At 46.0% G+C, this 12,943-nt stretch overlaps 1 protein-coding gene across 1 annotated transcript; it reads right to left on the bottom strand.

Annotated features, from left to right (window-relative positions):
- Nucleotides 1-7,710: 7,710 nt before the first annotated feature.
- LOC131288656 (uncharacterized) lies at nucleotides 7,711-8,934 on the bottom strand. The gene is made up of 4 exons (XM_058317814.1): nucleotides 8,860-8,934; nucleotides 8,240-8,783; nucleotides 8,007-8,155; nucleotides 7,711-7,881 (listed from the first exon to the last, which is right to left on the bottom strand). Exons 1-4 carry the CDS (start codon nucleotides 8,932-8,934, stop codon nucleotides 7,711-7,713), a joined length of 939 nt encoding a protein of 312 aa, XP_058173797.1.
- Nucleotides 8,935-12,943: the final 4,009 nt, after the last annotated feature.

Here is a 12,943-nt window from a genome sequence, read left to right as displayed (position 1 = left end):
TTCGAGTTTAATCTTACACACTCAGGAGAGTTAAGTACTAAATTCCAATCCTGATGACTGTAATCATTTCTAATTGCCAACGAAAACACATGAGCAAGCAATTTAAATGACAATGATTTTATTTTCGTTTGCTACAATGGGAATTGTGGAATATAATTATCTTTAAAGACCATTCTCGCGTAAAAGTTTTTCTCTCAATGTGGATACATCATCTGTGACGGACATAAATAATCAGTTCTAGTGATTAATGCATAACCCCCATCATATCTCACAGTAATCGTTTCGAACTTCCAACTGACGGTTCTGTTTGCTGTGGTAATACGAACGAAAATGAAGGTGAGAAAATAAGTCTTTTCCCTCAGGGAGATACAAACCTCGTATGGTCAAGCAGAGTGAAATAAAGTGACAAAAAGGCAAACAGCAAGAAGCAACTCGTCATAACTCACACCGATGTGTGAAGAAACCGTTTTTCACTCCGACACACGAACACATCGCCAGGGGAGCGTGCATTTATAATAACTTTTCTCATTTGGAATGCAAACAATAAATATTTTTACGAGTAAATTATCAGCTTCTCCTCACTGCGAGGCAAAGTTTTCCTCACTTTTCCATGCATACTACCTGCATGCAGGAGCGTGGCTCCCTTTTGGAAAGTGCATATGTGCAAATGAAAGTTTTCCATCAGTGGAACATTGAGCGTGGCAAGAACTGCTGACGAAAATCATAAAACTACCTCGATCATGGCGACACGGCCAGTAACGCTGGAGAGATGCTGACAGCGATGCACCATCTCGCGTTGTACCTTCGTTCGATTCGATTCCAGTGGAAAAACCGTTTGAAATAAGTGCATTCCCTTTTTGCCAAATTGAGGTATCCGCCGTCGTCGTCGTCCGTAAAACTTTTGGTGCAAAAGAGGAGGAGCGGCGGTTGAAACGGGGTGTGGTGGAGAGTAATATCCCATCGAGGTTTTCCACTTCGTTGATCGTACGGGAAAATGGCAAGAGCAATAAAACAAGCCCTCAGCAGTGGCATCAGCAGAAGCAGGCCTTCCGAACGCTTAGTTTCGGCGCGGAACGCGCTAAAAATGGATGAAATGGAATTGTAGAGGACGGATTTCCCGACGGGAATGTTTCGGCCACCCACCCGGCGCTCGGAACGGCGTAGTGTGGGGGGAGGGAAAACTTAATGCCGTAGCACGCCGAACCTGAAGTGGAATGGAGTGGCGCAATTTAAAGTTGCAACTATTTCACAAAACTCCTTCAACTCGCCGCTGTCAGGCAAGATGCTTCTTGGGCGAGGATCGAGGATCGTTCTGCACACTCCGGTGGGTAAAGCTGGGGGCGGGGAAGTGACGACGTTTTCCACTCGAGATTCTCAAGATAATCAACAAAACTTACAATGGCGCCCGCTGCTGCAAGCGTGAGCAATACCTAGGCAGAAAAAAAATACACACCGCTAAAGAAGGCGAACGGGCGAAAGAGGGATTTCAGTTTTCCCGAGAGATGCAGCCTCAACGTCGGATGGCGGAAGGTTGGTTGTCTTCACCAGTGCCTCACTGGAGTGCTGTGGGCTTGATAACTTCTCATTGTAGCCGCGCCTCAAGGGAGTCTTCGGACAACAGTGCTGGGTGAGTGAATTTGGGTCGAAGTTAAGACGAGAGGAAAGAACCCCGACGGTGCTTTCCTTCTCCCCAACGGCCATCGAGTGGTTTGTTTTAACGCGTTTTCTTCTTTCTTTTTTTTGCTCTCCCCACATCCACATTTTCCTCCTATGAACCCGGGACCCATCCCGGGAGTGGTGGTGGAAAATTGCAAAAACCAGAATTAATTGTTGCCTACCCGCTGGAGATTACAGAATGGAGCATAAATAAAAGTTATTACTCACTCGCCCGGCAATCTCAACCTCCGACGTGGTGATAAGCTGGCCACGGCCAGAATGCACAGGAGTAGCAGGGAAAGCTTACAATGAAGTGGCGCCTTCCCGCGAACGTGATTACAATTGGTGGCCATGGCAAAGCCATGAGTCCCGGGAGATCCGTTAGCTCGTAATTTTAACTCAAATTTTCCGGTGATTTTCAATGAGCTATGAATTGGACGCTACTTTATGTTGGTTCCCGAGAATGGTAAAGATAACTACTGAACATATTTGAAACCTGCTACCCAAACCTTCCCAGAATATCAGGATCAGGACCTTTTTTGATACGACGAGCTAACAGTTCCAGGGAAATCAGGTCAATACGTCGCGTTTTCGGCTCGTTAAATTCACACGATGGTGACCGAGTCAGGGGCCATTTTTGTGGAAAACCCACACACAAGGGTGCTAATTTTATTTATATAGCTTTCAATCTGCTCCATCCAGCGGCCAATGAAGCGGCGAGAACAGAGTAGTCGATGAGATTTATTTGAAAATATTCCATAAATCGAAATTTCACATAAACTGCCGGCGTCTAGCACGTATTTGTGAAACGGATAAAAATAAAAACCTTTTCCTTGTGTATCCAAAACTCATTGAAGTTGATAGGAAAAATTTAAAAAGGAAACGTCTATAAATAGTAAAACACCCATTGCTTTCGCCAACCTTGGCCAATAAACGAAACAGCTGCTAGCAGCTCTTTAAATATGGACGATGGAAAGCAAAAATATGGCCTTTCTTACTCTGAGTTTATGAGATGAAAAGCGGGGGGAAGAAAACCGTAAGCCCAGAACCACCTTTCGCAGCACCTAAACCACAGAACTCTAGCTACTCACACCGCCTCGTGACTGTGTGTGTGTGTAATTTTATTACCGTTTTTTATCGTGTGACTCATAAACAACGCAGTCGCCGCGAATGACACCAGAGGGCATCGTTAGCCAAAGAAGTACGCACCAAGACCGGCACGCACCCGAGACCTTGCAAGGCTCAAGGATGGAAGATGTGGCAGAGCTTCGTTTTCTTCAAACCCTCGACGAGCTGAGCAGCCTCTGCTTGCGTTTCGCGAGCGTTACGAAGATGGGCGGATAAAGTTAGAGCCGAAGGAGAAGGGCAATATTTTGAGATCATTGAACACGTGCTCCAGTGTTGAGGGATATCCTTGGAAAAAGGGCCGCAAGCGGCCGTTGGAATGAGGTGGCGGCGTGAGAAAATATTGTCACCAGTCTGGTGCTGAAGCATACTCCGCTTTCCGGTGTGAAGAATGCTCCATATTCTGCATTCCGGCAGATGCAAGATGATTGAATTTTCCAGCGATACAGCGACACCGGACGGAAAACCTGTCGTCCGCAGCACACGGCCCACGCATCGTACATCGGATCGGGGATGCATGGAAAATGAGCGAAAAATGGTCGGACGATGGACCTAATGTCGCTGTCTTCGTCCTCGTCAAGCACATCCTCGACAAAGTGTCGATGATAATCTGTCAAATTACAGGCAAGCGTAACGGGTAACATGTGCGCTTCCATCAATTCATTCTTTTGCTTCTGCTTATGCAAACGCCCGGTTTGAAGGTTCACTGATGGACTGAAAACCCGCCCTCTCTTGACAACGACGATGGTGGACACTTTTTTGGGCCAACATTTATTTGGCGAAGCCCAACAACGAGGCAGAGTCTAGCTATAATTTATCATTTTTTCCCTTCCCTTCTTAGTATCCCAAGCCTGTTAGATGGCATTGTTTTGAATTACCCATCCTTGCTGTTGTATGGCAATGTACCAGGAAAATGATGCTCAAGCTTACCGTTTTCCCGATAGGCGTAAATAACAACCTTTGTTTGTGTGCCCTTTTTTCCATCATGAAACGACCCGGCGAGCACTTGGGGTCGTTTATTTTTTAATCAGTCTTTTCTCAGTGTAATTTTCTCAGCCCTTTGCCTATGTTTGTACCTTGATGTAAAGAATCTGCTTTTTCCCTTCTTTATTACCTGATAAAACAGTGAGCTTTACAACTCTGTCCAACCGTGCATACCATTTGAAATCATTTTGGTTGAAAAAAGCGGAGAGAAGAAACCTCACTTCACCTTTTAGTTCTATTGAAAACAACCACATTTACATTTCACCAAACAACTGCTACAAACTCGACCTGCTCTGACGCGGGACCTTCAGTAAAATCAAACGTTTTACATCCCTTCTTTTACCCGATCGCCAAATGATAGCGACATTTGGTAGCGAACAACCTTGGCGCATTGGGTAGCCGAAGAAGCAAGAAAAAATCCCAACAAATTGGGACAAGTCGTTGGACGCGACATAAAATTTATTTCAATATCACCCATGTCGCACGCTCGACGTAAGGTTTTATGAACGGCGAAAACCGCAAATCCGAAGCTAGTCGTACAAAAACGCAAACAAAGTGAGATCAAATCTTGGTTTAAAAATCAGTAAGCAAACATCGATAATTTTAATAAGATCTACTTGAATTATAAGAAGCTGGAAAAGAAAATGATAAGAGATCCAATTTCACCATAGCAGTATAGAATCCAAAGAAGTGTTATGAAATCCATGCTTTCAATATTACTTACTAACGATTTTTAATTGCGTCAACTTTAGAAAGATAAAAATGAACTCTAGTCGCGAGAAAGCGTCCCCTCACTGGCCTCGAGAGGTCAACTTCCGTTGAGAAACTTTTAAATTAATTTTAATTCAGTACATTAATACTTAATCGAGTAAAGTGAAAGCAATTTCATTGGAAACTATCAGAAACTCCGATTTCTCGAATCTGCGGTGTGAGTTTCTGCGCTGGAAAAGTTCCACAAAGTGGACAGGAAGTTTCCTGCTACTGCTGCTGTACCCGCTCATTAACGCGTCAGTTTGTGGCATTTGGGATCAAATGGGTTGTTCTTAACGGAAAAACACAAACCGAAACGAACGAAAAGTCCACCAAACTGAAAACCGGACGTTGTTCACGGTGATGCCGTTAATGCAGAGCGAGACAAAAGCAAAATGAACAGAAAAAGATCAAAAGCATTGAAATTTTTAAAATTTGTATTTCCATTAACAACGGCATAATTGCGCCATAACCGAATATGGCACGGTTTGAGCTTTCCGGCCAAAGCGGTTTTGGGGGTGGGGTGGCTACTTCAATTGCGAAAGTGATTCCACCCGGATTTACGCAACGGCTTCAAACAACACACAAAAAAAGGCCTCATGAGCTAACAGTACGCACTTCGTACGCAGGCAGCTAATGAGCGAATCAAGGGTAATTATAAATTATTCCCTTAACAATTAAATAAACATGATTAAATCTGTTTTTAATGATGATAAACCTGCGCATAAATATGTCGAACAGCACATTGGAAGCCCAAAAACCTTGAGCGAGCAGCACTCCTCTCTTCCAACACCCAGACCCGGGAGGGGGTAAATTATATGCTAATGCACCAAGCGAAGGTACATTAGGGATGGGGCCAAACACCGGATTACAATCATTTACCGCCCTCGGCTCCAACCAGCCAAACTAAACCCGACGGCCCTCCTCTGCGAAAGCCGGTTGCTTAAGTCCTGCTGCATTTATCTCACCTGAGAGTTTGTCGGAAGTTTAGCATGCAGCCTACAACTGCAACGGCTTCTTTATCATCGTTACCATCAACAGCATCATTATCTGGGATTCAGTAGCCGGTCTTCACCTCCGCCACCCACTCCGACGAGGCCGTCCATCTTTCTTGCACTCGCAGATCCAAACAGATTGCACTTTCGCAGTGCAAAACAAACATTCATCCCGAGCAAATGAAGAGAAAAGAGCAAAATTAACTGGTGATAAATTGTTTCTGTGAATAGTTTTCCACGGCAAAGGCGTCCTGGTCCCACCGACGTTTCCGTCCCGGAAGTTCATCCTGACAGGAAGCGGAAGCGAAAAACAATCGTCCATCTTCACAAGGAAAGTCTATGGGACGGTCGTGCTGCAGAGAAAATGACCTGTTTGCTTCTTTCTCCTTTTTGCCTTTTTCTTTCCTCTCTAGTGCAAAATTCACTCTTAACAAGCAAAAACTTTCATTTCGTTTGCTCTGTGGTTTCATCCCAGCTAAGGACACTTGACCATTGTTTCGTCCGCTTGATTGTGACTGATCATTTGTTTCACTCTGAAACATTTCGAAAACTCCGTCCTTTGATTGAAGCCCACTCCTCGAAGCAATCCTCACTAAAACAATCTGAAATTTCTTCTAATCAACATCACGTCCCAAGTTTCCGTTGCCTAACATCACCTTCGGTTCGCTCCAGAAACAAATGGTTTGGTGCGAACCGAAACCCTTGAAAAGCAACCAATTGTGACCCTTTTTCGGAGCTTTAACTCATTTCCTTCAGGAACTCTCGTGCCTCGTGCCAATCTTGGGATAGTTTTCCAGTAAAACCGTTTGTTTTTCAACATCGGCTGCGCAGCACAAATACACAAAGTGTATTTGTGTTTCTGTGTTTTTGTCCTGGGAAACACGTGCCAAAGTGTACTCTTTTACACGGTCGACATCGGCAGGCAAACAATGCCGATAGCAGCCCATAGTCGTTAATTTCAATTTGACATCCATGAATATTTAACGCAAAACTAAATTGATTTCATTACCTAACACCAGCGCCCGGACGAATCGATGATAAATGCAAAGCTTAAGGACAACTTAACAAGCCCTCAAACTAAGGCCGAGTGAGATGGAGAGGTGGGCCCTTATCAGCTCCCTGCGAGAGACGTGCATCCGTCCAGGTGAAGGGTTTATTGGCTCTTCATTATTCATTCGTTTGGCACCCCGATACGACTGTCGAAACCTCTTAATGCTCGTACTGGGTCGTGCCGCAAGAAAATCTACTGTTTCGTTGTTAGAATCGCGCTATCTTGCTGCCGTTTATCTTTCCCGTGTAATCGCAACCGACCCGACCGAGTGGCGTGACTTATGCGTACGTTGGGATGGTGAATAAGATTTACTTTCACCGACTACAGCAGTCCAATTGGACACAACTCTTTAGCTAGTTTTAATGCTCAGTTTTTTAGCCATCCTGTGCAGAATGAAGTGAAATGCCTCGTACCAATGAAACAACATCTTGTGCTTGTTTAGATTCTTGCAATATTTTGCATACCATTATGCCATTACGAATTCATTTCGACTTCCTCATATATTCACTTTATCTAGCAAACACGCACGAGAATTGTGGTTCGAAAAAGCCTCATAAATTTCTATCACATTTAAAAAAAAACTCAGAAACGGTTTCTATGGAGTTACGGGAGGAAAATAATGCCATCAGAAAAATGAAAAGTCGGACACAAAATGAACGATCAAAACGAGGAAGGAAATTTCTTCCGAGAATGAAATCCATGCCGAATGGCACCTTCTCAACTTTCATCCCTGGCCCTTCGCCAATTTGTAGGCGTTTCGGAGAAGTTGATACTTATCTCCATTCAGTGCTTTATTATATTACCTATTTCTCACTTCCGTCTTGTACAGTTTTCCTTTGTATCATGCGCTCGTGTTTTTATGCCTAGCTCTGGGGTCCCTTTATCTACTCATCATCATCATCAAGGGCTCATTGTCCAACAGCTCTCCGACTCGTCCAGCCTGCCCAACGCTGCTATGGCGCTTGATTCCGTCAATCACTCTATTAATCTCCGCATCGGTTGTTCCAGGTAGCCCCTGAAAGACCAAAAGTTGTTTGCCTCGCGCCCGCATCGTCCTTATGTCTAATGTACGTTGAAATGGGTGAGCGAGCATCGAAACATCCTACGCGAGGATACTACGAGCGGAACGGTAGGTCCTGAAAGTCAATTTTAAGCGTGATGGCGTTGCGGATGACCACGTTCACGGCCTCGCTGCAAAATAGCGCCCCGTTTGGGGCCTTTGGCTCCGTTGGGCGTTGCCGCTACCTCGCCAGCGTTCCGGTAGAAACGGTGCTTCTCGTCCAGCTGACTGTAGTAGTCCTCGAAGCTGCCAACCGGTTGCTACGGAAACGGACGTTGACAGAATAATTGAATGATACGATTCGCGAGTACGACGCGAAAACGATTCGGCTCAACGAGGCGACACTGATTTTAACGCCGACCGTTTTATACGCCAACATGCTTACCGCTGCAAACGACTCTCCCGATGCACCACCGGTTGTGGGGATCCATCCGCTGGTCCAGCCGCTCGGCCCTCCTTTTGCTGCATGGTCACCAACCGTAGCTCCACCCGGTGTGTGAGCTGCTGGCGGGTAATTCAGCCCATTACCTACAGCTGCGGAATGGAACGGCGAGCGAAAGTCGGGTGAGAAAAACGCCTAAAAGTATGCAACCCATTACAATACACAACACGACACACCTGCATGGAAGCTGACAAAATCTTGAGGTAATCTCTGGTGCGGCCACGGACCATCCAGCTTCAGCGGGTGATGGTTGAACGTGGCCAATGGCGGCAAGGGGTGCCTCGGTAGACCGGCCGGGCCCCCCGCGTAAGGTTTCTTCTTTTTGTAATCGAAATTGAACACCGCGTAGTTCGGTATGCGCAACTCCTTCAGATTCGGCGCTTTGGGCACGACGTAACTGGGCACGTGGTGCAGCAATTTGTCACCCGAGTACGGAATCGAGTACGTCGTATCGACTGTCGCCAGCGTGTTGTGGCTATACTCGCCCTCCGGCGATATGTATCGATTATCGGGCGTTTGCACCACGCGGAACGTGGGCCGTGCCGTGCGATGCTGATGCGGAAACACCTGATACTGACGCTGTTCCAGCAGCACTCCATCCGGAACGGCGATTCCGTCCTTTTGCAGCCGATTGAGGGCCAGTCGGTCGGTTAGGAACGCCGAGTCCGGTATTTTACCGCCCGCATGCGGCAATACCTGCTCCCTGAAGAGCTGACGTTTCTGTGGATTATAGTTGGGAACGGAATTACTAAGAAATCGAAGGGGATCCAAAACCAAGGAGAAAATCCTCACTTACTCTGATGATATGAGATAGCACATAATGCTTGCTGAGCAATATGGAGATTAGAATCATGTACAGCGATACCTTCATCCTGTCGTGTTTGTGTGTCTGTAGGCGTCCTGTAAAATCAAAAGTCACCAAAGAACGCATTACTGCGATACCTTACCCGTTCGCACAAAAACAGTCACAATGTTATACATGTCGAAGTAAGATTAACCTCCCCCAATTTGCATGCAGCTCATCTGCAACAACCAGATACGGTTTCAATCTTCAAAAGCCAAATACCACCTTCCTCAAATGTCAAGATAAGCAAATAAACACATTCTAACACGAAGGATAAGCCTGCCTGCCACTGCGAATCAGACCCAGGGTGCGATAGTCCACGTCGGATGCGTACTGCCCTACACAACAGTCTCACCAAAGCGAACGTAATTAAACCGAGCAAAGGACTGGATTTCCTTACTCGCCATTCCCAATCCTCCTTAAGCTGGCCATAAACCTTGCAGCCTAGGCTCGCCGACCCCTGCAACAAGCTCTCCTAAAACGTGACGCCGTAGAGAAATTATTTATCCAGTTCTTTCGCCACAGCAAGCCTTCCGGCCAACGGACACAACGGTAACAACAGACAACACCCAGGCACGCCTTCAACGTGTTTCGGGGACTTTTGGTTTTGGAGAAAATTGAAATTCAATGCATGACGCACATGTTCCGGGTGGCAAAAATGTTGTTCCACCGAAACTTGCTCAACCACAAAGGCCACTGTGCGCCACAGTCGGATTTCATACTCGGCCAGGGAACTGAACAACTTGCACATCATCCCCAATGAAGCCGAAACTTATTCGTGGTGCTAGGATTTTGGTTTTCGATCAACTTTCCCGACCAAACTTCGACTCTCCCCGAATACGACCCCAAAGTGAGCCATCGAGGCCGGCACGACCGTCGACGAAGGAACATATCATCTACCTTGATTTATCATTCTCAATTTATCATATGTTATCCGATTATAGATAGCTGGTTCGGTTTGGAAACTCTTCTTCCACAAGCAGCCCTTCGTTTTCGTTGTGCCGTGTCATTGAAGGGACTTTATCCTTACCCCAATGTCGATCTGTTCGGCATCATACTATCGAACGGCACGATACATCCTTCTTTCTGGTTTCCCAAGAGATAATCATCACTCGCCGGATAAAGGATGAATGTGTAACCACATTTATACCTCTCGTCGCTGTTTGTTACCACCAGCTACGCACAAACAATAAACCGAAGAGAGTTAATCGATTGCAATCCAATCAGCCGGTCGGAAAATTGTACGAGAAAACCTCTAAAGTGTTTGGGGCATGGTCAATGCATGGTGCAGTTGATACCCACCAGGAGTGGGTCGTTGAACATTAGGATTTTGTGGTTCGAGCTGAGGGTGGGATATTGGATATCAGCAGCTTTACACGATACTCCAATTATATCGATATGTACGAGAATATAATTTCGCATGTTTAATGAATGATAATTTTATTCTAAAGATATTCCACAACACCTTGAGAGCGCGCATAGTTTGTCGAGTAAATGCTTCCCAGTGCATACTGACACAAGCACTAAAGTGGAATTTGATGCTCTAAATGCCATTAAATCGACCTGTTGCCAATCACGATACCGTTTATCGGAGACAAGCAGAGCATTTAATTACGGAATAGAGCTACGACTGTAAAGGCATTGTTATGCTACCATCGCCCCAACGGAGGAACTCCTCCTGGCACAAGAAAGATCGCAAAACAGAAGTCCATGCTTGAGAAACCCCGTTGCACGTTTGTGGTTTTACTTCTTTGACCACAGTTCACTCAAGGGTAAATCGGTCCCGACAGCCGGCAAGCCGGAAGAAAGGCAAAGCGAAAGTTCTCGAGATTGCTCCTTAGAAATCCGGCCAATTTATTGCGCCCAGCCGCTGGACAGACCGTTGTTTCAGTCGTTCGTCCCAGATTGAGAAAGGCGCCCTTGCAGCCAGCTGGTCGGTCGGTTGATGTAACGGGTCACGGTGTCGGTTGTTGCATCACTTCAATTTCCTCTCGGATAAATTTTAATTTAAACAAAATGTAAAAGCAAACGAAGGCGAACACACGCAAATGTTAAACACCCTTTTCCGTTCCATTCCTCATCCATCGGAGGTCTACAATATGATGGCCTCAGCCATTCGAAGTGCTAGAAAAGAATCCCTTTTTCCCTGACGCACACAAACGTGCCAAGGGAAACCCGGGCTGATGTCGTTCCCTTTCGTAACTGTTGCTGGATGATTCCGGGCGAAATCGGGTGGCCTGTCCAGACCCCAACACACCCTACGAGGTACTCCTGTTTCCCCGAGAAAGTCAAATAAATAAAGATGTCTTTGTTTTCGTTACACCATCTTACTTTTACTACCTTCCACTCAGTGGACGGTTACTTTTGTTGCATTTGTTATTGTTATGCTGTCGTGATGATTCTTTCCAGCCAAACGGCACACTTCCGTTTCCGCTCGGGCACCTCCGGGCGAAAGGGGATTGGAGAGAGATACGGTCGGTGTGTTTGTCCGAGGGAAAAGATGGGAATAAAAGAGCTTTGTTTTCCGTGCACAAGCAAGGACAAAATAAACCACCCACATAAACAGCACCAGGACAGTTCAAAGGTCCGCCCGTCCGTGGGGCGACGAGAAGTGGCCACGAGTCCGAGAACCGATCTCGGAATACGCAAAAGAGGGTCGCACCCCTGGATGGAATGAAAAGTGGAACAAAAACCTTTTTTCCCAACGATAGCAGATTGTTGACGGAAAGGTGGAGTTTGGGCGCTCGAGATGCGGTGCAGGAATGTCCGCGGGGGCGGGGAATTGTGCCGGGTAGCGTTAAGGGAAAAGCTAAATAATAATGAAACAACAACATGGAAGAAAATTAAAGGGATAAAAAGGAAACCCAAGTGTCATTGTGTCGGCATCGTGTCACCCGAAGCGGGGTTTTCCTTTCAAAGGGCACCCAAGTCTGCCACCCTTGAAGATCCCCAGGGCTCCATTGCGAAGGTGAAAGAAGAAGGTTGACCACCACCCTGGTTGGGATGGTACGGGTAGGTACTTCATGGGTTCTTGCATCTCTCCTCACACCACCACCACCACCACCGCTGACCTGGAAGGACGGCCAATTTGACAATCAAAAGATGGAAAACCCGAGCCCCAAAAGAGACCGGTGTTAAATCCACAATGACGCCAACAACCGGGAACGGAAAAGTAACGAAATTCAACGCCAGAAGACGGGGACTACCGCGACAACGAGAGTGATGACAAATGACAATGGAATAGAAAGTAATAATTGAAGTCATACCAAATAGAAACAAATGCTTCTCTGTATGAATACGTCTCAAGTTGAATGGAGAGAATCTTGCCTGCAGCATTCTAAAACCCCAACGATTCCAGTGCCATCGGGTCAGGTGAATGAAACGACAAGTGGACGCTCAGGAAGACTTGCAGCTTTTCGTCATCGAAGGAGAAGCAGTGCACAATGCACGTATGATTTCCTGATGCAGGGTAGAGAGAGTCCTCGTTGACGCCAATATTCTTCGTTCCACCGGTGGAAACACCTGTAAGATCTCAAGGGATTGCTACTTCCTTTCTTCCCTCCGGTCACATTCTCAACCGGATTGGTACGTTTGGTGGATTTGTTTTGCAGTTCCATGCTAGGCTGAAACCAAAACAAAAAAACAACACAATACGAAAAAGGTGATGAAAACTAGCTGTGAAGAACGATACAATTCTGCATCGTCGTGCACATCGGTCGTTCATTACCCCCTGGAGAGAGCTACGATCGTTGAGTGTTTGTCGCGGATTTGAAGCCTCGTTCCATCTGGAGCTTCTGAGTATGCGATGCAGACATGCACTTCACAACACGTCTTAAAGATTCCCACGGGTTCACTAGGCAATAACTAGCGAAAGATGTCAAAAACAACACAACTCGAACAAATCAGTCTGATCCATCAGTAAGTGTACGATGGCGAATCAAAAATGAATGTTCAACATACAAAAAAGTATGTTACTGTTGAGCCCTTGCACATATTATACAGAATTTATACGATTTTTAGGTGTTATATGAGGCTT

This window comes from Anopheles ziemanni, chromosome 3 (assembly GCF_943734765.1).
Source record: "Anopheles ziemanni chromosome 3, idAnoZiCoDA_A2_x.2, whole genome shotgun sequence".
In the NCBI taxonomy this organism is placed as follows: domain Eukaryota; kingdom Metazoa; phylum Arthropoda; class Insecta; order Diptera; family Culicidae; genus Anopheles; species Anopheles ziemanni.
The sequence above is the reverse complement of the archived record's forward strand: the minus strand, read 5'-3'. Positions and strand labels throughout refer to the sequence as shown.